This window comes from Anoplolepis gracilipes, chromosome 14 (assembly GCF_047496725.1).
Source record: "Anoplolepis gracilipes chromosome 14, ASM4749672v1, whole genome shotgun sequence".
Classification (NCBI taxonomy): domain Eukaryota; kingdom Metazoa; phylum Arthropoda; class Insecta; order Hymenoptera; family Formicidae; genus Anoplolepis; species Anoplolepis gracilipes.
Window position 1 is genome coordinate 6246424 of NC_132983.1, and position 25378 is coordinate 6271801.

General features: G+C 35.6%; 1 protein-coding gene and 1 long non-coding RNA gene across 13 annotated transcripts in view; one reads left to right on the forward strand and one right to left on the reverse strand.

Moving 5' to 3' along the window:
* Window positions 1-19832, forward strand: part of Cno (adherens junction formation factor afadin) — a 48180-nt gene extending 28348 nt beyond the window's left edge. For 9 of the 12 annotated variants that reach the window (XM_072905737.1, XM_072905736.1, XM_072905735.1 and 6 more), the window contains 19 exons: window positions 172-290; window positions 877-1146; window positions 1685-1964; window positions 2150-2806; window positions 2889-3137; window positions 3455-3595; window positions 3685-3750; window positions 4098-4171; window positions 4247-4365; window positions 4937-5089; window positions 10339-10437; window positions 10609-10747; window positions 11670-11894; window positions 12044-13006; window positions 13089-13218; window positions 13339-14110; window positions 14256-14515; window positions 15723-15835; window positions 15946-19832. In XM_072905737.1, coding sequence (XP_072761838.1) covers window positions 172-290; window positions 877-1146; window positions 1685-1964; window positions 2150-2806; window positions 2889-3137; window positions 3455-3595; window positions 3685-3750; window positions 4098-4171; window positions 4247-4365; window positions 4937-5089; window positions 10339-10437; window positions 10609-10747; window positions 11670-11894; window positions 12044-13006; window positions 13089-13218; window positions 13339-14110; window positions 14256-14515; window positions 15723-15835; window positions 15946-16243 — 5127 coding nt within the window. In that variant the 3' untranslated portion in view covers window positions 16244-19832. The remainder of the gene's footprint in view (window positions 1-171; window positions 291-876; window positions 1147-1684; window positions 1965-2149; window positions 2807-2888; window positions 3138-3454; window positions 3596-3684; window positions 3751-4097; window positions 4172-4246; window positions 4366-4936; window positions 5090-10338; window positions 10438-10608; window positions 10748-11669; window positions 11895-12043; window positions 13007-13088; window positions 13219-13338; window positions 14111-14255; window positions 14516-15722; window positions 15836-15945) is intronic. The other 3 variants (XM_072905738.1, XM_072905740.1, XM_072905739.1) reach the window with 3 other exon arrangements.
* A 408-nt stretch (window positions 19833-20240) lies between these two features.
* Window positions 20241-23734, reverse strand: LOC140673095 (uncharacterized). Its single transcript, XR_012047999.1, has 3 exons — window positions 23338-23734; window positions 22997-23044; window positions 20241-20319 (listed from the first exon to the last, which is right to left on the reverse strand). It is a non-coding gene; the product is annotated as an uncharacterized lncRNA (long non-coding RNA).
* Between the last annotated feature and the right edge of the window lie 1644 nt (window positions 23735-25378).

Sequence of the window (25378 nt, forward strand, 5' to 3'; positions counted from 1 at the left end):
CTCGCGCGTATTTTTTGTATTATATTTATTTATTTATTTGTACCTAATTGTTGATTAATTCAATGTAAATAGTACTAAATGTATAAAACGTTCAAATTTAGATTTCGAGTTGTGTTGATCGACGAGAAGTAATTTAATCGCAATCATTTAACGTCGTGTACATTTTTCCAGAATGGAGCTATCATCAAATTTGGCAGACTGCATACTTTTCGATTCATCGATCCGGCGCCGGAGGAGCGCATTAGACAGAGACACGATTCCAACAAGCAGACTGACTACGCTTATGATCGGTAAATTTGAAATTCTAATTCTTAAATCGTTAACTGTAATTAGGTGAAAATAAATGTGAATGCACGAATGTTTTGCTGCATTCGTTGTACAATTTGGCCATTACGCAATTATTTTTAATTGCATCTTATATGCACACACGTTAGCTCGTCATTATAATAATCAATTATCACGTAATTGCTATATCGATGGATTTTATGTACCTTATAACGTACATATACACAGTATGGAGCACTTTTAATAAATCATATATTTGTAAATAAAAAGAAAGCACGGCATAAGTCTAATAATATTATATAAAAATGTTGTGTTGATGTTATATTAAAAATATTAAAATATGATTTTATAATTAAAGGAATTAAAAAAAATATCAACACTGATAAATTCACACTTATTCGTATTTTTATTAAAGGTCCTTCATACTTGTAACTTAGAAAACTGTGAGACTTATTTCCCGATAAATTTTTATCACATTTTTTCTTTTCGCACTTTTTCTTTCATCGATGTTTATTTTGCTCGATTTTTGCTTCTCGATGTTTTTGCTTTTCCCATCGCAAATCCTTGCTTCGCGCGCACGTCTTACGGTAGACGCTCGCCGGACGCGACCAGTCAGGACGTAAGCTCGGAAAAGTTTAACCCGGGATCCGGGACGCTGAACGGCGGCGGTCAGACTCCGAGAGAGAGCCAGATCCAAGAGAGCGCGGCTCCGTCGAGCCCGTCCAAGTCTGCCGCAGTCGCAGCACGTAGTCCTCGTAGTCCCACGCACCCGCCAGAGCCCACGCACAATTACGAGACCACGTTCGATCTAGATGGAAACGTGGAGACCGCCAGTCTGAGCAGCAGTAGAGATGGCAACAGGTAGCGAAACGCAAATCTACGGCGAATTTACGACGCTTTGTGACTTTAATTTAAAAAAATATATATAAATATATATACTTAGGAAATCGTGTTGAGTCACTTTAATGCGAAGATTAAATTATTCTTATTAAGTTGTGATTAAAGTCTGTGTTAGAAGCAAACTGTGTATGTAATGTGTACAAAAATTAATTTTTGTTTTTTTTAGAAGTTAATTAAATTTAATTCTCTTATTATATGTATTATTTAATGTTAGAGTAATGTGTTATAAAGTGTATGCTCTTTTTATTAATGTTTTTCACACACAATTATTTATTACATATATATATATATATATATGTATAACTGTTGACAATTTTCACAATTATTTTTAAATATTCGTATAATTATTATAATATATTTATAGTTTAAAACAAAAATAATATTACACAAGTATTTTTGTCGAATATTAAGTATTTATTTGTGAAAAGGACGAAGAGAAGACTGGAAAATTCGAATCCAAGCAGGAGAATTAATTAATTTATTTCAATTTTATTGACAGGCTTTCGCAGTACGATCGACAGCCACGAGGCACGGATCCGATTCTGCCAGCTGTCTTGGAATTCCTCGAAGAGACAGAAGAGACATTCCTTCACGCTGTCATCACCGATGTGGAGCCCTCGGCGCCGCAGTTCAAGCTGGCGCCCACTTACACTCTCTACCTGAGCGCGAGGTATCGTGCCAGCACGCACTACAGACCGGAATTGCAACCTACGGAGAGAGCGCACCGACTCACCGTCATGCTGGCGAACGTCGCTACCATGATTCAACGCGTTATCCAGGTATATTTCAACTTCAAGAAATAATAAATAATTTTCTTTCCTGTTTGCAACAAAAGAATCCACTGAAAAGCATATTAATAGTTACTTACATCCGAAAAGGCACGATCCCACCAGTAGGTGGCACCTAGTAGATGTGTAATATACATAAACAGTAGAGTTTACAAAGAAGATTGTATATTTTCCAGGAACGTTACATGGACACCTCGTCTTTGGCCTTTTGGTTAGCAAATGGCTCGGAGCTGCTGCACATGCTGAAGAGCGACCGGCATGTAGGCGCGTTTTCCACGCGAGCGCAGGACATCCTGGCGGACGCGGTGCACACAGCTTTCGGCTCGCTGGTGCGTTGCGTCACCCTGGAGCTAACTCCGGCGATGACGCAGTTCATGGCGGACGCGGACGAGCCGGCGAAGGAGGCCGGGGTGCTGCAGATCTTCTCGAACACGATGGCGCTGCTGCGACGATGCCGGGTGAACGCCGCGTTGACGATACAATTGTTCAGCCACCTGTTTCACGCGATCAACGCTACGGCCTTCAACACACTCGTCTCTAACGGCAATCTCTGCGTCAGGTGGTTCGGACGCAGACTTAAAGCCAGGCTGAACGCCTTGGAGACTTGGGCCGAGAGGCAGGGACTGGAACTTGCCAGTCAGTGCCACTTGGCGACAATTATGCAGGCGACTCATCTTCTACAGGCTCCCAAATACAATGCCGAGGAACTGGCCACGCTGAGCTCAACTTGTTTCAAACTGAATTCTCTTCAGGTCAGAGCGTTGCTACAAAAGTATCAGCCGGCTGCGGATGAGCCTAGGTTACCTGCCGAATTGATTGAGAACGTTGTGAGAGTAAGTACACTTGGGGATACTATAATTTTGATCTTTGTTATTGATTATTAAATCGCTGTTATACATAATCTTTTTGTCATAGGTGGCAGAGAGTGTCGCAGATACACTTGCGCGTGCAGACGGTCGTGAAATAAGACTGGAAGAGGAACCTGTCCTAGGATTGGCGTTACTACTTCCTGAGGATGGTTATAGTTGCGAAGTAATAAGAGGTGTTCCACCAGGACTAGCGGAATTTCTAGCACCTTTGCAACGAGACGGTTTATGTCGCATGGCGGCCCAACCCACCAGCAGTGGCTATTGGACCATTTACATGATAGAACATCACAACAATGTAAGCTTTTATTAATTTTAAATAAAGTATACGCAGCTTTCAGAGCAAAACTTTATTAACAAGCAATTATAGTCTTTATAAAAGAAAAAAAAATGTCCTATCTTTATGTATATTAAATTTTCTTAATTTAAATAAAATCTGCTCTTTTTCTATTTTTATAGTCTACATAAATTTTTGTATAGTCTTAATAAAAGGAGCTTTGTTTTTGTAGTTTTATTTTATAGTCTATGAAAAGTGTCTCAATAAAAAAAATTGTCCCATCTTTATATATATTAAATTTTCTTAATTTAAATAACAACTTTTTTTGTATTTTGCAGTTGCGTAGCCCCAGCGCGATGAGTAACAGATCCGGCGGTTACACCAGTCACATCAATCAAAATCAAGCTCAACCAGAAATACATGTCATTAAACTGCACAAGAGTACCAATGGCATGGGTTTGAGCATTGTTGCAGCGAAAGTACGTATTCTCGATCCCGTGTGTGTTTGTTTGCATATATCTATGTATTATAATTATATATAATTACATAATGTTTTAAAATTATACAGGGCGCAGGACAGGACCGATTAGGTATCTACATCAAAAGCGTTGTTGCTGGTGGTGCGGCTGACGCTGTAAGTAATTGTTATTTAAAAAAGCTTTGCTCAACATACATACAATATTCTGTATTTAAAATAATTAATATTAAAATATGCATTAAAAATGCACATATACTTGATAATACTGTTATGACAAATTTTATTACACGCTTTTAAATTTTTTATTATGTCTAGTGAATTAGATTAAATGATTAAATAAAAGAACTCGTAAAGCCAGGATAAAATATAAATACATTTTCAACACACAAGATTAAATTAAGAATTAATTGTGTAATCTGGAACATTTCATATTTAAACTTTTGACACAACAACGAATTATTTACATTTCATTAAGTTTATTTTTATACATCTATTTTTTTTAGGATGGTAGATTAACGGCAGGCGATCAATTGCTCAAAGTGGATGGACAAAGTCTGGTTGGGATTACCCAAGAAAAGTACGGCAGATTTAATCTGAAAAAAATATAATAAATCCTTTTAATCTCGTTATATTTCTCATTAAAATTTCACAGGGCTGCCGAGTATCTTGTGCGAACCGGCCCGATCGTGACATTGGAAGTCGCGAAACAAGGCGCTATTTATCACGGACTCGCAACATTGTTATCTCAACCTTCCCCTGTGATGACAAGAGGTAAGTGGAAAAAAGATGAATAGATTGATAACACTGTTTTATTTGGAATGCTAATTTAATCTTTGGAATATATAAGAAAGGAATAATTAAAATCTTATTATCTGTTTCTATATCTGATCGATGTGTTTCAATCGATAAAGTTCGTGTAAAGAAAGGGACTATAGCCATATACACATTATTTATAGTGTAGTACCTTACAAAATATTAATTCAAATTTTCGACCTAGTTTCTTCATAAATAATTTATTTGTGTATTGATAATAGAGAATTTTAAGAAAGCTATCGCGTGAGAAACTTGTATTAAAACGAAACTGACTTACGATGCAGTTACAAGGATCTATTGTAAATGGAATGAAAATTTAAAGTTAAAATAAATTGTTGTCTCTAACGAGATCACGCAAACCTTCGCTTCGAGCACACGTGTCGACAGGATTCTATTTTCTACATAATATTGCCCTGGCGAGCGTTTCCTAATCCGAATAACTTCTCCGTCAGAGTAACCGCCTTCCGCTTGGCTTCGCTCGAAAAGAGCCCGCTTTACTAACGCTTGACTAACCACTTGTTTCGTGCAGCGCATAAGACCCGGCCGAGGTCCGAGCTCTTAGATCCGGCGATAGGAGCGACGGAGACGGCTGTTGGTGGTCAGCCAGCCACCTCACACTCGATGGGCGACTTATTGTCCTTTCCGCAGCAGACGGCATACTCTCAGGATTCTATTCAACCAGGTGCGATTCCGTCTCGACGTATTATCGAGGCGTCCGTTTATCCTAATCGGATCGATCAAGGTTTTCCACGAGTCGATGATTTCGACGAGTACCGCTATATGCGACAAAATCCGTCGTATTCCCTCCTCCATCAGAGAGGTGCGTATCCTATCGACGAGAGAGAACGCGTCCCACGTCCTTCCACCCCCATCATCTCCCCCGCGCGTCTACCGCGAACGTCTCGTATGCCCTGTCCTCTGATCTCCATCACGAGCGACAACGAGATATCGTCCATCATATATCAGAACGAGAGTGATGCGAGTGATGATAAGATCGTAGAGGAGGAAGAGGGTAATACGGAACCAGGCGAGGCCGCGACGAGTAGTTTGAACTATTCTCCGAACGCTTTGAATCCGTTCGAAAGAATCACCACTCCACCAAGAGAGTACGCGGAGACTGCGAATGACTATGAGCATCCACTGGCTTTCGATGAGAATGTCTTCGACGCTATACCCTATATCGATCAAAACGATGACGGTAATCTCGCAGAATGTAGAGACCACGTAGAGTCTAGTGACGAGCGCTGTAATAAAATTGATCGCAACTCTAATCTTGGAGATTTTCAGAAGCGTATAAAAGTAGAACCCAAGTTAAAGGACCCTTTGTATCTTCGAAATGCGAATACTAACATGAGACGTGCGTTAAACGTCGACGAACGTTGCGAGGACAAGCTGTTGGATGATGTTTCCAATTCTGAAGATTGCGCGGACGAGTCCAGTTCCACGATTAATGACGATTGCATCTCGAGCAGAGTCGATGGAGATGCCGAGAGTGGAATTTCCACCCCCAAGATGTACACCGTAATGCCAGAGTTGCATCTCGATCTGAGCGGACTGAACAGCGACGTGTCCAGCGACGAATCCAAGACGGAAAAGTGCTGGAAGTCGCCGGAAGAGGTGCGTCTAGGATCCGGCAGAGTCGCGGCGTTGGCGAAACACTTCTCGAAACTCGGCGACGCCGGTTTGATCAAGTTCAAGTCTACCAAATTAACCGATTCCCGTCAGTTTGTGTCGGAACCGAACATCACACTATCGGAAAAGGACAGTGAACGACATTTGCCGCGATCTCTGCCGATTGTGCAGAAGGAATACAAATCGGATTCAAACCTGACAAGAGACTCGGCGAACAAGAACTCTCGAGTTTGCTCAGTCGGGAGACGTGTCATTTTGGTTGATGTTGAAACTGATAGAAATAATCTTGCGATCGAGGAATCTCATCATCGTGGAATCAAGCGAGTCACCATCACCAGGATTCCTTTGACGGATGATAACAAGGATCAAATCGCGATTGATACTAAAGGAGGATCGGACTTGGCCTCGATAGAGAACACGAGTAACGATTGCAAAGACCAAGTGATCACCAAGAAGGATGCGACTCTTGCTGTGACCGATAATGATAAATCTCAGGTTCTCGTTGATACTGAAAATACGTCGATTAATATCAAAGATAGCGATTCCAAGCTCTCTTTAGAACAGCAACGAGTCATCGCGGAACAACTCGAACATTTTTCAAATCTGGATAACACCGATGCCCCTTTGTTTATACCGGAGCGAAGTGTGATACAAGTTCCTCCCGCTACCTCGAAGAGTGAAGACAACATAACGTCCGCTCTCGGTGGTTCGAATCAATCAGTGACGTCTCACGAGAAGTTATCATCGTTGATCGATGATAGCTCTCGAAGAATGAAGCAAACTTCTGACTCTTCATCGTCTTCTTCTCCGCCTTCCCCCTCATCTTCCATTGTACTGTCGCTCTCGAATGTTGCCGGGAATCCTCCGTTCTCGGAAAACATTGGAACGCAAGCTCGTCAGTTTTGCAGGAAACGTCCCAAATCTTGTCTGCTCATCGATATCTGTCATTCTTCCGCTAAGATTTATTCCAATTCCTCGGAAAGTCATACAAGCGCTTATTCGGGGGATAACAAACTGAACATCCTGCGAGTGCGAATCGCCAGATCCCTCTGTAACAGCGAGAATAATCTGATTGGCGCTGCAACTTGCGAGAAAGAGCAGAATCTTCTCGGCGGATCCGCTAAATTGACCCGCAGCTGTGAGAGTATCCCAAACAGCAGGTTCCCATCTGATTCAGCCAATCGACTCTCCGAAGCTTTTAATAAAAATACCAATTTATCTCGTGCATCCTGCAATAGATCAGGCTCTAAGGAAAAGACTCGATGGTACCGTCCACGTTCTCTCGAAGAGCTGAAACCAAAGAGGGGCTGGAGAAAGCAGAACAACTCGACGGACTCTATTCCAATTCGGACCGCTAAAGCTCAAATTAAATTCGGCAAAATCTTCGGCGATAAATCAGATTGCGAGAACGGAGAGGAGACGCGACGGAACCGCCATCTGTCGCTCGAAGAATTAAGATCGAAGAGACAGAACGATCGCAGGAAATCGAGCGAAATCCCTCAAGTAATACAGAGGTCCGATTGGACGCTGAGGAAGAGATTTCGCGAAAAGCTCCGCACCAGCTGCGATCGGTTGAGAAGGAACTCCGCGCTTGAATTGTCTCGTGGAAATAGCGAGACGAGGGATGAGAAACGACGAGGATCGGGAGTCGGAGAAAGGGAATGTCGGAGCGAATTGGACATTTCGCGACCAAAGTCCAATTCGGAGAGGGACGGTTGGAGCTTTCGTGAGATCAGCTCAACGCGTAAGCCACCATCACCACCACCACCACCACCACTACCCTGTGTGTTTATGCATTCAGTGTATGCATTTAGCAGAATTTTTCCTTTGTTCGAGCACTCTCTCTTGTTTGAACGAAATGAATGGACTCGACATTTCCAGATCAATATCGCACGATTAGAAAACAAACTGTAGAAAAAAAATTTTTTTTTTTATACAGGGTGTTAGAAAAAATCTGGAAACGGCGAAATATCTCGAAAACGAAACATCTCTGAGAAAAATGTTTCCAACCAAAGTTGTAGGGTTTCGAGGGGGCCATAAGGTGGTACCATTGGTTTGACCTTGAATTTTTATTTCAAGGTCATGTAAAGGTCACGTCGATTTTTTTAAATGGAACATCCTATATATTATTGCAACCAATTTTTGGTTCGAAACATTTTTCTCAGAGACGTTTCGTTTTCGAAATATTTGACCGTTTCCAGACTTTTCTAACACCCTATTATGTTTCTTTATAAAGGCGTCCCTCCCCTCTTCCCTCCCTTCCAATAAAAATGTAATCATTCTCGCATCTTATTATTTTACGGCACATAACGGTTGACAGCGATAAAATGAAAAACAAAAAACTGATCAAATTATTTTTATGAGAGAAATTGTACAATCAAATGACACATGGAAATTTTATGGGAAATTTTGATGGGACAACGATTTCACGTTACTACGTTTCATTTTAGGAATGTACCGTATACATAATATGTTTTAAAATAATGATAAAATTTTTCAAACAATGCAATTCTCGTTTTATTAAGAAAAAAATAATAAAAACTTGTAATAAAATTTTTTTAATCTTAAACTTTTAATAAAATCTATATCTAACTCTCTACAAAATTAACATTCTCAAGAAAGTAATTTGATGAGTTTTTTTTTTATATAAATGCCTCAATTAATGTATATAATTTACGTTAAATTTTATATAATATTTAGCTTTGCTTCATGCAAAAGTGGAACCAAGTGTTATTTTATAATTTAAAAAATAAATTTTTATTTTAAAATGATTTGCTGAATGATAAGCGGATATAATATATCAATACAATTTTTATATATTTTTGCACTTTAGATTTTTAGAGTTTATTGTTTTTAGAGTAGCGATACATAATTTTTTTTACGCATGTAATGTGAATGTGTTAGAAAAATTATGGATTGCGACAAAAATGAACAGAGTTGAGTTTTTTTTCAAGTATTATATGTACATTTATTCTTATTTTTAATTCACTTGATTGCACTGAACAAACTAGTTATACAATTGCAAACATGCATGCAATGTAATATATATACAATGTTTATAAATATTATTTAATATTTATTATGTATATACAAGGTGGCTTTTTTCTACAAAATTTAATATAAATCTAATATCTTCTACTAATCGAATCAATGAAAAACTACATAAGTGTCATTCTTGTATATTGCTCAATTATGTCGACATTTAATAACATAATTAGAATTATTTCGTCTGAATATATATGATTTTCGAGAAAGCAGCTTTTAATATATGGAGACCATCTTATATAAAATGATAATATGATACAAACTTCTTGAATGTAGCTTAACATGTCATGGTCATAAGTATAGTCTTGCACTTATTTTTAGCCATATGATATTAACAGGATTGGGAAGTAATATTACTTGTAATCCTCTTATATAACATACGTCTGTAAAAGCAACTTCGATGACGTAACGAATTCAATAGTTATTTTTAGCGATACCTTTCAAACTTATGCGATATAATTTTCTCTGAAAATTATAGAAGCATAGAAAAATAGATACAAGTATAGAAAGAGAGCATTAAATTCTTTTAAAAATTAATAAACAATTTTTAGCGACTTTTATTTTAGATTCGTAATTCTTGTAAAATAACTGTTTGCATATTAGAAGCAAATTTCATTTGTAAATTAATAGTAGAATTTATTATATTTACAAGTCTACAAAAAGAATAAAAAGTTTGGAAAACATTTTTTATTTACATATATTTAAATTTTTGTTTACATGTTTTTATTTCACAAAATTGGAAAATTTTAAGAAAAAAAGCTTTTAGAAATAAAAAAAAAAATTTCTCTAATATTATAAGGTTCAAAATTATTATTAAAATTGTATATTAAACCAGACATAAAAATTATATTACTTTAATATGTAATATTAATTATTTATTATTTAAAAATATTAATTTCAGTGTATTTAACTTACAATAGTAATAATATTTTTTTTTAAATAATGAAGTTGTATTATAACGATTCGTTGGTTTTAGAACAAAGTTGCTTTTTACAATCGGTAACTTTTATAAAGTAACTTTCCCAACCCTGACATTTTGCTGCTTTCAAAGTGTCGGTTGCCAATCGTCGAGCGCTTTGGCCCGAAAGAGAAAAGAGCGTTGTTCTATTCTCGAAAAATGTTGCTTCTCGCGTATGTGCATGAGTTGTGTCAATTTAATCTATCGCGTTCACGGCACTTTTGTGCGTTCACCGATGCATTAACTCAAAGCTGTCTCTCTTTGTGTTTTACCCGCTTTACCCGGGCTACCTGCAGGTCCACGTCGCATGAGCGAGCGGGATCTACCGTCCCGGCTTGGACACGACGCTACTCCCCAGCAAATCCACAGCAGCAAGTCTGTACCGGCGTTGCATAGTAAGTAAAAGCGTGCTTTACATGTGTCAATCACTCAGCTTTTCACTGTGCTAGACACTCGATTAAATGTAAGTTAGGGAAGGGAGGGATACTTATACATTTTTTTTTTTTTTAAATATACAGATGTTTGGGAAAAAAGAGTATTCATCGATGAATTTTGAATTTATCTAGATATGGGTAACGAGGTCAAGCAGCAACACGAGGTATTTAACCCGGGATACAGCAGAGCCTCCTCAAGCAATAGCGTTACACCACCCGTTCAACCACCTTCCATGGCGACCATTACCAGCGCAACTTCTTTGCGTTCCAGGTTATTGTTACATCTTCGTATTTAATAGGGAGTTTGCATTAAAAAAAAAAATACATTTTTTTATATATGTCATTTAAATAAATATTATTATAAATTTATTTGTAAGAAAATTTTAAATTTTAATCAATAGAAAGGTATTAAAAAATTAAATTAAAATTTAAATTGTGAGAAAACGATTTTGATTGGTTGGAGCGCGTGACGTCACAGCGCAATAGTTTCAAACGTTTGTTTTCTGTATTCTGTATTGCGATATTCGGTCATTCTTGATCTCGAGGTACAAAGAAAAACAATTTATTGGGTGTTTTAATTGTTGTACTTTTACATAGAGGTACAAAACAGGTTTTGTACGTGTTACCTTTTCCCATTTTCACAAAAACTGGATATTTTAATAAATAAAAATAGTGTGTTGTCACTGTATATATTGGTTGGGTTTGAGGAGACGCTATTTCACGCTATTTAGCGCTATTAGCGTCTCCCCGAATGCAGATATTGCACTGTGACGTCACATCGCGTTCGGGAGAACTCGGTCGTTTCCGGATCGTATTACATTAATTATTTTATTATACACTATAATTTAATATATTTTTAATAAATTTTAATATATATTTTTAACACATTTTTATATATATTTTTAAATATATTTTCAACAAATTTTTATGTACAATTTTATTCTAAAAAGTTCTAAAACAATTTTTAATAATTGCGAAAATCAATTTTCTAATATGTATCTATCAAAATCTAAGCTTAATTCATGTAATGCATTTTTCTTTTATTCTGTTAAAATCTAATTTGAATGGATTGAAAATATTATAAATTTCTAAATAGTTTAATTTAATAATGAAATAAATTTTAATGAAATTGTGAAAATTAGTAATAATGTAATGTATTTGTAAGGATAATGTACATTTTGTTGTACTCGTAGGTCAAGTCATAATTTACACGATCCCATGAGAATCGGGACTTTACCACCCAGTGGATTGGTTAGCAGGCAGCAATCGTCTCCCAATTTAAATCCGCATACGAATACAAATGTACCGTCAAATATGCAAAATGCAGAAGCGGAGAGATTTTACCAAAATCTGAGTATTTATCGAAATCAAGACTCGACGATGAAGCAACAAATTAGTCCACAACAGTTGGAAGACAGGTACAGAATATAGTCGAATTTCTCTCTATTCTTAATTATATTTTATTTTTTCATTTTTTCCGTTTTTTTGCCGTTTAAACAAATTTTTTCCCTTTTTCCCAAAATTATGTGTTCAATTAATTTAAAGAAAAATCTCGTATTTTTCACAGAAACTCTCAGCACATTCAAAAGACTTCCCTGAGAGGTTCGCAAAACTCCCTGAATCGGCCACCCGGAAGTGCGCTGGAAGCGAGCGGCGTTCACATGCGAGACCGTCCGACTTCCGCTTACGTCACTCAGCCGCAAGGCCAGCAACAGCACCAGAGCTACTCGGTGATGGGTAATCAGCAACTGCATCAGCAGCAACCCCCACCACCGCGTTCCCAGTCCTCGCGCGACATAATTCGTCAGGAAGCAAAGATGCAGGAGATGCAGGAAGAGGTTCGTCGGCGCGAGCTGCGAGGCGGAGGCCCGCCCATGCTCAATCAACATAGACCGCCGGTAGCGATGTACAACATGGCATCACGAGTAGCCGCTGCGCCTCCCCCTGTTCAGCAGGCTCCGAATAATACCCTGATGAATGTTCGCTCGCCGAGAACACCGCTCGGATCCACGTCGAGCCTGGGCACGAATCCTGGCTACATCGCTGCGAGACAAAACGCGCCTGGTTATAGTTATTCGGATACCCAGTACAACAGTACGCAGTACAACCAATACCCCAATCGGTATCCGGTATCTGCTGGTGGTCAATATGGCGGTCCGATGATGCCCAAGCCGAAGAACGAGGCGCCAATCGTTCGCGGTCACCATCCGATGCCCAATGAAAATCCGTTGCTCGGCACTCGAGACTCTAACAGTCAGGAGGCGAGGTCATACGCCGAACAAAACCGACATTTTGTCAGTTCCCAGAACAGTTCGATCTATCCGAATGGCAGTCTGGAGCAGCGCGTCGATCAGTATACGAATGACGGTGTCGTCAATCGAGCCCAGAACGGGGAGGGTCATTCTTTGACGTCGTCGGAAGTCCTGCCGTCGAGACCGGCTCTGCCGTCTGATAACACATTTAACGAGAGTCCGCCGCCACCGCCGCCGAACACCTCGACGCACCCTCTGTACAAACAAGCCGACACAAGGTGTGTAATGTGTCTTGACCTATCGTATAGTCATTATAATAAATTCAGTTCCTAAATAACAGAAGGGAATTTCTCTTTTTAGGTACACCGCGAGCATGCAAGATCCACCACGGGGTAGTTACTATCCTGCGGGAGGAATCAACGCCATGCAGCAACCGCGTCAGTATCAGTACAGTGCAACCAATCCTTGGCAGCGAGAAGAAAGGGAAAAGGTAAATTAATAGCGACACAAATAAATTGATAGTAAAGAAAGCAGTAGTAATAATAAATACACAGAGTTTGAATTTTCAGTTTTTTTACTTTGAAATTTACATGCTGGTTATCCTTTTTAGGAACAAGCCCGCAGAAGAGAAGCCGCCCGACAATGGCGAGATCAGCAAATCGCCGAGCTAAGCGCGTTGACGCATCGAACGCAGCAGCAGGAAGAGCAGCTACGAGCGCTCCAATTGGAGAGAGACTTCCAAAAACGAGCGGAAGAGGTCGCCAATCAAGATGACGATGAAGAAAGCAACGATCTGGACAACGAAAGTGTGCAACGGGTTCAAGGCTTGCTAAGAATGGCGGCTAGTCAGGAAAAGACTGTCCAAGGGACTCAGCAGTTGCCAATCTTATCGAGAACGAACACAGGAAATCAGTCTTTAAGAGGTGGTCTACCTCTCCAGCCTATTGGTAGCCAATCTATCGTCAGCGGCCACTCTCATATTCTGCCCAATCAAGCTGCCCAATCTCAGAACGTCGGGATGAGTAGTCTCGGTCAAGAGAACAGCGGCTTGAACATGCAACCGAGCCAGCAGCAAACGACGACGGGTCAGAGCGAGGAGCATGTGTCATCACCCAACTATGGCACTCCCCTTTCCAGCCACTTCGGTTCCGGTCAGAAGCCGTATTCCATGTCGCATTCCACGGACGACAGGGAATTACAACGGAGGATGGACGAGGTAAAACGAAAACAGGCTGAATTCGAGGAGAGTCAGAAGAAACAGGAGGAACTGCAGCACCAGCAGCAGCAAACATATCAGCAGAGCCAGCACCCAAGAAGCCAGCTGCATCCGGGCATGCTACGCTTAGACAACTTGATCATCAACGGACCCAGCGTGTCTATGCGTTAGTAAATTAAATATGAAGCTATGCCTCTGAGGCGTCTATGGATCGTGAGGGCACTTTGTCCTTGTCTTAGATTATTTATATCATCTGTTAAAAAAATTGGTAGATAAAAATTGAAAATATCATTTATCTCTCTTCATTTTAGCCTCGCAAAACAGCGTCAATGATGCACCTCCGCCACCGGAACGAGGCTCCAGTTACGCTGTTATGTCTCAGCAAAGTGCTCTCAGGTCAAACGGCTCGACCGCATCTAATCTACCTCCAACCTCTCAGCAGCCAGCATCGATGAAAAGGGTCTCTTTTCATGATTCGAATGCAAATAGCGAGTCTATGCTGCGCAATATGTCCTCCGGAACATCGAATCCACCGTCGATGTCAATGGACATTATTAGAGAGGATCCCAATGTAAGTGTTTTATATATATATATATATATATAAAACATCAATTTTTTGTCATTGAATTAATATCTGCAGAGATTGATTTCACGTGTTTTTTCGTTGAAACAATATTTCAGTGCCATACACAAATTATATATTGCAAATCATATATGTATACTTTATTAATCTTCTCGAAAGAAGTAAAAAATAGCCATCCAAAAATCCATAAAATTATATATTTTTTAATTATTATATTTTAGTATATTTTTAAATACATTTTATGTTACTTGAAGTCAAATACATTTTGTACACCACGGTCTGCATTTTAGATAAGCAAATTTAATTCCTCAAAGAGTTAACTTCTCCATCGTTAATTCACATTTATTATAAATATGAATATTCTGTCGAAATGCATACGATGGCAGATATACATATAAGCAAGTAAGATATAACTTACAAAACAGATATATCGTTGCTATCTGTCATTATTAAATGTTTAATGATGCATGGACTGTCAGTCATAGCGATTACCGTCTAGTGAGATTACGTATCTCTTATTCGAGTGTATTGTGCGCTCTGTGTATTCATTACTAGATGTTTTATTCATCATATCATCTATGCTACATGACCGATGCTAATTTCTGTAACCATTGCTTTACGCGATTACATTATTCTGGTTGCTCTAAAAAATTGCGTTACTTGTCTTGGCAAGAAATTTAATCCTTATTATCATGCATTTCCTATTATTACCTTTGTATATTAATTATCAAAATAATTCAGCTTCTATTCAATTCGATAATGTAATAATTCAAATTTTGTTAACGTCCTATTATTTATAATATTTTTAATTATAATTATAATTGAAATCATTAATTAAAATTATAGTTATATTAGAATTAAAAATTAATTATAATTATAATTGAAATTATTAATTATAATTATAGTTATATAATTATAATTAAAAATTAATTACAATTATAATTTTAATTTTAATTATAAGCTTATTAAATTAATTGTAAAATATATGCTTTAAATTATTAAATAGATAATTTATCGATCTTTGATGCCTTAGATTACATTCTTGCCAAGAGATACAACTGCAAATGCAAATTACGCGTGGATATTGCTATATATATATATATATATATATATATATATATATATATGTGTATTTATTCTATTTCCAATTTTCTCGAAATTAATACATTTACAATCTGTTGGATTATGCTTTTAGAATTTTATCAACGACGCGGAGAATCTATTGGCATCTCCCAAAACGCCGGAAGGATCCGGAACTTCATTTACTGGTGCCACTCCTGGAGTAATCGGGGCTCAAGAGGTGTATAAGTAAGTTTGTTCAATAAATTATATTTAAATATGATATAAATTATTATTTATGCGATATAAAAGAGTCCTAAAATCTTGAACAAATAAATAATTCTTTTTCGCTTGTCCAGGGACCCGAGGCAAAAACGACTGGCGGAAAAGCAGAAACAGCAGCAGCAGAATTCGCAAATCGGGGCGGTGCCGGAGAAGCTTAGTTTCAAGGAGAAGATGAAGATGTTCGCGATGGAGACCGGCGAGGACGGCACGCCACGTGACAAGGTGAAGATATCGCGGGCTCAGCGCGAGATCGACAACATCAGCAGCCCGCTCAATTCCAGCAGCAACAACAACAACAACAATAATAACAATAATAACAATAATAACAATACCACCAGCGGCAATAATAACACCAACAACAATAGGACCTAAAGTAAAATTGCAAATTCTCTTATCTTCAGACTTTAGCAAGCAGAAATGTAGGATGGTATTAAGTATTCGAAGTATCTGGGATGGACTTGGAAGGAAAAGTCACGCATATTGTGAAAGATAAAATGGAAAATAGTGATAATTCCTCTACAAAGTATATCTGAATTATCGCGAAAATGACTGAGTTTATTTGACCGAGAGAATTATTTCGGAAAAAAAAATAAAATAAAATCTACATTTGCATTTTATCTACTGACATGTGACTATTAAATTACTGAATATCCGCCTTACACTCGTTTCCTTTCGAACATCCTAGATACTTTGTCGTGTGTTTTCTGCCGGGTAAAGAAAGAAAGAAAGAAAGAGAGAGAGAGAGAGAGAGAGAAATATACAAAGAAGTAGATGTAGCTGTATTTTCACACGCGATATGTTAATTAGTTTTATTACTACATACGAATGAAGGGGTGACACAAATGAGTTCAGGATGAGCCCGATTAGCCGGCGATTCTCCACAGTAGCGTCAAAGTACAAACGAAATTTTGTATAGCTCTTTGACCAAAAAAAAAAAAACAAAAAAAACGTGTGTTCTGTCAAGAAGGACCATTAATAACATATAACGATATAATGTTGCGGTTGCGACGAGGAGGAGCGACTATATTTCTCGTCTGATATTCCTGATTACTTCCGGACCAACATAATCTTATGATAAAGTAATTGATGTCTGTCGAAACTAGCGTAGAGGACAAGCTCGCGAGTACTGAACAAGTTTCTTATCGAGAGGCGCGAATCATTTCGCGAGTGTACATAAGAAAGAGATAAATAGTAGGCCGGGCAACAATAATATATATATATATATATATATATATATATATATATACATATATATTATTGTACGCGTTAATTTTATATTTATCTTTCTCGGCAGCAGAAGGTAGTTTAAGATATATATTTAAATTATACGATTTAAACACTCTTACGCCATTATGCACTTAAAAAAAAAGTACGACAAAGTAGTGAAGGTAGCTAGAAAATAGAAAAAAAAGGAAGAAGAGGACGTGCATGAGTACGTGTGTGTATGTGCGTATGTGTTGTGTGTGTGTGAGAGAGAGAGAGAGAGAGAGAGAAGAGTGCGAATAGTTGAAAAGATTTATATTTATATGACGCGCATTTCACAAGCACTAGCGTAGCTCTATTTTATGTAGAGCTTTGAATGAAAAGTTCTATTCTTCATAGAATTTGAAAGCTCTAGAATCTTGATAGTCTCTGTTTCTTAGAATTCGACTAAAGATTCCACTTTTGTAGAATGAATAAGATGTTTCGTGGAAAAGAGATAAATTGATGATTCAATTTATGATGGGAGACTTTTATTTTAAAATGCTAAAGATCTTGATGTATTATATATCGATTAATAATAATCGATAATTTTCTTCTTTCATTAATAGAGTACTTAGGAGAAGGAATTATTTTTGTTTCTTAAAATCTCTCTCCTTTTACAAGATTTCTCATCGACGTGTAGAGTGAATCGTTTAATATATTCACGGTGTATTTATTATTTTCACTAATCTTTTCTTAAACAGATAAATGTGTTTCCTTTCTGATTTAAATTATACATGTTCGTAGATGATAAATAAATATAGGATTGCCGTACAAGATTTATGTTTTAACGGTATAATTGATAGACATTATAATTAATACATATGTTTATTGCATATAAGAATGCCATTGCAGCATAAATTATTATTATTATTATTATTTTTGGAAAAGTTCAAAATTTTTTAATTTTTTTAAATTAATTTTTTAACACATTATTTACTGTTGAGGGCAATCTATAAATCATGCAAATTTGTCCTCACATGTGTATATCGTAAAATATATATTATAAATATGATTCCCATGATTATTTTTCACTTATACTTTACGAGATTAAGAGATATTAGCTTAAATATGATTATATTGATCAATGGAAAATTGAGATCTTAAATGACTCACTCTATGCAATCTTTCTATTATATATAGTCTTCTCGACGTCAGAGGATAATCAAAATGTCATCGCTGAATGTGAAATCTGCGCGTAAAACCTTTAATTCTAAGAATTTTTTTTGAATTTTTTTAAAAATCTTAGACTCTTTCGCACTTGGAGAGTATATTTGCGGATGATGATACGCAGTATTCCAAAAAGAGCTTAGTGATCTAATGCGAAGAACAAAGCGTAGCAATATTAGAATCTAAGGATCAACTTATATGTAGAGTAAATTCTGTACAAATGAAAAATGAGTGGAGAGCGTTAGCCGATTTTTTTTTTCGCAATAGAAATCGAAAACGGAGGCCGACGCTTAAGAAGATACTCGTTCACGTTCCACTCAGTGAATTCGTTGAAAAATTATGCAACAGTTTATTGCATTCCTCGCCGTCCAATCTGTGTGTTATCACACGGAGTAAAAGAAGAAAAAAAATTAAATATCATAGAGGCTTTTTTTTTTGACAGTATTCTACGAAACTTGGAGTATTATTTGCAAAAAGAATGATTCATCTTTATCGCGACTTCACGAATATTATAATGAAGCTTATCTTCCAGAAGAGATGCACAGAATAATGCAATATATGATATGAACACAAATATCGCTTCCAAGGGAAATCATTCACATTTCTGTTCTCATATATTATTTCACGAGTTGAATTTGCTGGTAAAAAAAAAAAAAAAAAAAAAAAAACGAGGAATCGCGATATCAGTATCATGATGATGATTTTTTTTTTTTTTTTTTTCCTAAAAAATAATGGCTCTAACGCCATTAAATAAAATATCTATTTTTTTCGCAGAAGAATTCCAATTGATGCTTCATTTATATTTTGTTATACACTTTATGGCGTCTCTGTCGAGATCTATTGTTCCGGCCTTTACATCCATTCCTCCACTTAGGAACGATAGTGATAATACTAAGCAGCTTATCATTATATTCTGCGAGACAAATGATTTTTTTTTGCTCGCGATCACAACGAATGTCCGTTTTTAATTAGCTAATTTAATAAAGCTAATTAACGTGAGGTTCCATCGTCCGTAGTCTTAGATCTTTTGAATTTTAATTAGCCATATCGAGGGGTGACTCGACATATTAATAGGGATTAATTACTATTGACAGAAGAGTATTCACGTCAAATTCGTTAATCAAATATTAGTAAAGAATGAGAGAGAGAGAGAGAGAGAGAGAGAGAGAGAGAGAGAGAGACAATGATTGAAGGGTCCCTTCTTGTTGTGTATAGCGCGAGCGTATATATATTATATATTTGCACTATATATTTTGTAAAACTGTTTTCATCTTCTCTTGTAGGAAAAAACAGAGAGAGAGAGAGAGAGAGAAAGAAAGAAAGAAAGAAAGAGAGAGAGAGAGAGAGAGAGAGAAAGAGCGACGACATATCGATCGATCGCCGAGAGACAACTTTACCGCAAAAAATGTTATAATATTAATACTATATTTTACTTATAGTACTGACTGTCTAATTTCGCAAAGTACAGTATATTTTTTAATTATTGTATCATGTAATGTTATTAGCGAAATATGATATACGACGGAAAATATATGTCAGATGTACTCAACGCTCTCAGTGTTTTCTTTCTTTTCTCATATATTTATTTACAAATAATTATATAAAACAATTTTATACCTGGAAAAAATCTAAGAATTGAATTTATTGAGATTTTATTGAGATTCTTAAAAATATTCTCTCTTTGATAATTTTGTTCACATATTTGTAAATAATCAGCAAACTAAATAAATTATGCATTTTTAATATATCAAACATATACCCTATGCAAAAAAATTAAAGGGCAAATTCCATATAAAATAAAGGTCAATTTTCAAGTAGTTGCAACTTCCTTAAAAATAATCGAAATAAGATCAATAAAAAAGCGTTTCGAAGCTTGAAGGTTCTAGTTTTAGAATCTTTAAATAAATTTTTATTCTTTCTATTCATTACAAAATTACATTATAAGAACACGACATCCGTCAATTGAACAAATGCAGAGAGAAGCGTGAGAGACGCCACGGCCCGGTTTTACGTGATTCCTGAAAGCGATACGCCTTCTGTGGACATAAAAACGTGGACATTGAACTACATAGCCAATCTACGAATGTTCTCAATGGATAACACATAATGCGCACAGTTTTGGTTGCGATTCGTGCCATGTCCACAAAATTTATTAACACAATTTTGCTTATTCACTTTCACCTAAAAATAATTTGTTATTTCTCCACACTAGCAATAATTTACTTTTAATATCAAATAACCATGTAAATATTGTCAATATTCTAATTTTGCCAATAATATCTTGATTTTTGGTAATTCTTTTTCTTTTATTAAACGCTATTTTTACATTCTACATTTTACAAATTAAAACTTATTTTATATGAAAAAAAAATTTTCTTTCAACAATTTAATAATTTAGAGTATTATATTGTTCTACAAATACAATAATAAATTATTAGATATCGATAGATTCAATTAAATAAAATAAAAATCAAATATATCTATACGTATATATACAAAATATTTTAATTAGAGAAAAATGTTAACTTTTTACTTATTTGAGTAAAAATTGTCCGAATTATATCGTGTTCGCTGTCATAATCGTAAAAATTTCATTAATTTTCATTACATATTATTTTAAAAAAGATAAAATAAAAAATAAAAGTTTTAATTTTTACTTGACAAGCATTTTAATTTATATAGCTAAAGCATTAGAGCTAAAAGAAGGTCCCCGCTAAATATTTAATCGTATAAATTCTTGTATTACTAATAAAAAAATTGATGCGAGACACTTTCTGTAACAACTAATCGTGATTTGAAAAAAAAGGAAAATTATTTATCAAAATTAATTAACCTAGATCATTGTTGCAACAGTCTCTTATGTAACTATATATATATATATATGATATATAAATACATATTTATAATATAATTTTATTTTATTTAATTACTGTAATTCTATTCATAAGTTGACTCATTTAATTCATCATCTACTTGCCGCTTTGAATTTACAATTTTAAGAGCAGGACGTTTGATATATTAATTTCGAGAAAAGAAACTTTATTAACTTTATTAACTTTATTACTGTTAATTAATGCCGATTATCCAAGTGGCATACTTGTACGCGATTAGTAATATTTAATTCTAAACTTTGTAATATTTTAGTTTAGAATATACTCATATTTTTGTGCGATCGATATCAATATCAATGAGCGAATGTCGCGGGGTTGTGCGCGCTTCGGTGGGCGGAAGGCCCCGGACCGATCGATCTATGTCGGCGCGTATCGATTCGAGTATGGATCCGCCGCGGGTGGATCGTGATTGGCGGCTTCTCGCGGGGCGCGGTTTCGTCGGCTCGTTCGGGTGGCCGACAAGATGGCCGGGAACGAAAAGGACCGCTTTGCACGAGGCTCGTAAAGCGCTTGGATATGATTAAAAAATGGGCGCTCTGCGCCTCTGCCCATTGTCCGGCGGGTGTTGGCCGGGTAAGGAAGCCAGTATTTGATCACGTACTTTTCTAGCCAGTTGGACCTACCTTTGTTGCTCCTGGCCATATTTATTCTGACTCGATTTTTAGCCAGAGATCAAAGAAGAAAAATAATTCTTTCCTATTGCCGATTAAATATTATCGCCGGCAAATAAGACGACCTATATTTGTTTAGGATCGTACGATATTATAATCGTTTTCTAAACGCGTTGTACGTCACTCAGTCGTTTAAAGTCGCAAAAAAGATAATATAATCATGCATATACCGAAAAAATTATATTCTCGAAATATATACTTTTATAAATTCTTCTTATAGATATATTCTTAATAAACGAGAATATCTTCTTCTTTACATATTAATACTTTTTTTGACATATCTTATATACATATACAAACTAAGTAAAACTATGTATATATGTATATATATATATATGTATATATATATATATATATATATATATATATATATTTAACTTGTCAAAGATTTAATAAATAGCCAATGTCAACAATTTATAAAATTGTTTTTTTTTGTAATTATTGAAATTAATGATCTCAAATATTAAATAATATAATGGTAAATAAATATCCATTTTAGTATACATTCTTGCATGTTAAGAATATCTAAAATTACTCTACTCTGTAGAAGATTTCTCCCTTAAACTAATATTAAGAAGATTCTTTTGATATCTATTTTAAAAGAAGATATTATAAGTAAAGTACTCTTAAGATGAGAATATAATTTTTTCGATGCATATAAAATATATTAGCATGTATATTAGGTACCCCTCTGTCGGCAGGTCATTAACATCTGTATCTTTAAAATTGTTTCATAAAACTCATATTACAAATATATAATTGAAATAAATATTTTATGTATATTTCATTCATCATTTTCATCATTACATTTTATAATACGTGTCTTGCATAAAATTGGAATAAATATTACATATTCTGATTCCTAAAATATTTTTCCTTTTCTTTCAATTTATATGTATAACTTTTCTATTTTAACAAAATTTTCTATTAAAAAAAAATATATAAAAAATATAAAATTTTATCTTACATATAATAAAGATACAAAAGAAATTTTTCTATGATTTAAAATTGACTCAGAACTCACTAGAATACGTTATTCTGCCGTCCGAGGGTTAAAGCAACGGATTTATCTACAATCTACATCTCTGTCTACCAGAATCTCTACATAAATTCGTTGCTTTAAAATATAATAAAAGCTTTTTGTCACTCACCGACACTGATGCGCAACAGCGGAGTTGTCGATACTGAAGCTATGTTATCTGTAACATATAAGATAAAATCCAAATTAAAGCAGCGATTTTAAATAATTAATATTAAAGAATTTATTATTATACTTAATAAATTTATATTCGACGCGTACAATAATAAGCAGATATATATAAATATGGAATAACTTTGTAAATTAAAAAAACTTTTCTTTTTAAATAAAAACTTTTATAAGATTTATACAAAAATCTTTATCTCTGAATTTCTTTTCATTAAATCATTCAACTAAAAGAATCGAATTATTCCGTATAAGGCATTTATTAATTAATATACAAATAATATTTACCCTGGGGTTGCTCCGCCGATGCAAGATGCCTCCCCTAGGCCTCCTCTTCCTCTCAGATTGTAAGGGACGTCAGGAACTATTATTTTATACGCGCGATATACTTTTTTTAATTTGTTGAAACGGCACAAAAATAAAATCGCGCAATATTTTAAACCGTACGAAAGTAAAAACGCGCGATAGTTTGGACGGCACTTCCGCACTTTTACGCGCGATACTTTGACGGCACTCCCGAATTTCGGAAGATCGAAAATCCTATTTCATCACGCACAAGAATCATACTTGAAGTGGACAAGTCGGGCGCGATCAAACTCCGAGCAAGAGTTAAGTCCGAATCGGAAGAGGACGGAAGATCGAGGGAATCGATCGCGAATAAGGTACGCTCGATTCTCGTTCGTGCAACACGGCATCTCAGACCGACTCAAACTCATTAGGTACGATTTCGGATGAGCATATGTGTCTATCATACAGACAGTCCACATGATACGTCATAGGGCTGGTAGACGGTACAAGAAAAAGGGCCCATCAACGATTTATTCCAACAATCGACCGACCTCTAGTCAATTAGGACCGAAACCCATTGCCGAAGCACAGACCGTGCTCTCAACAACCGATTATCAATGTCAAAAACAATAGCGCGCTATATGTCACCAAGGTCGAATGTTATTATTTTATTTCGAAATCATTTTAGACGTATTTTAACACGTTAAGATTTATCGTAATATTATTACATATTATTCGTATTATTATTACGTATTATCGTCGCGAGAAACGTGTACGACGCGCTCGACCTCGAGGTGACCGAACGCGAGGCGCTTGTGCCGGCGCCGGCGCCGGCGCCGACATCGGAGTAAAAACACGTGCGCACACTAGGCCCGCCGGAGTAAGAATGAATGACTCATGGCTGTCACTAGTCACGTACGCCGTACGCGCCGGGCTCCCTTCCCTTACTATGGAATGCGTGACGTCAAAGACAAGGTCGAATATGCTCATTCTCTCTCTCTCTCTCTTTCTCCTCGCGCCAGACAATAACAAATACGCACTATACTACGATATAATTTAACGCGTTAAAATATGTACAATCAAATGATTCTAAAATACATATAAAATTCCTTAACTAAAATGATATTATTATTTGATTTAATGCGATATATTTAAAATACATGAAACACGATTATGAAATGTGTAAAATACTTCAACGAAAGCAATCTTATGACTTACTGTATGACTATTATAATTGCACGATTTATTTATTATATTTGTAAGAAATTATATCAATGATGTGTGTGAACAATTATTTGTAAAAGCGATAGAAATTTATATTATACACACATATATTTATAGACGTATAATAATTAAATATAAATTAATAATGAAAAATATGTACAAATTTACTGCCTGTACTTATTACATTTACTAAATATGTATAACGTTCTGTATTTATAGAAATTTGTCATATTATATTAAATAAATGTTCTCTCTTTCATCATAACTATTTAATTATTCATTTATATATATTACGTATGTTTGTTTTTTTTTCTATCAGAAAAAGAAAAAGAAAGAGAGAAAAGAACAGATATTCTATCACTAAAAATTAATGTATTAAATACAATTTATTAATATTTTAATATTTGTTTATTATAAAAAAGTTTTTTATTAGATGTGCCTGTTTCTATTATAGCTTATACTATTTAATTTATTCGATTAAAATATAAATTTTTATTAATAAAATATTTCACATAAATATCGGCAATGTACTTCACGAGCAATAATGTATCTTAAAACGCTCGAAAATTCGCTTCTGAATGATTAAGAAAACATGATTCGCAAAGAAGGTATCGCTAAAATCCGCGGGAAGAACGATACCTTCTTTGCGAAATATGTTTTCCTAATCATTCAGAAGCGAATTTTCGAGCGTTTTAAGATACATTACTACTCGTGAACTATGTTGCCGATATTTATGTAAAATATTTTATTAATAAAAATTGAACTTTCGAGGATATTAAAAGACACATATTATTAATCGCGTATGAGTATATCAATT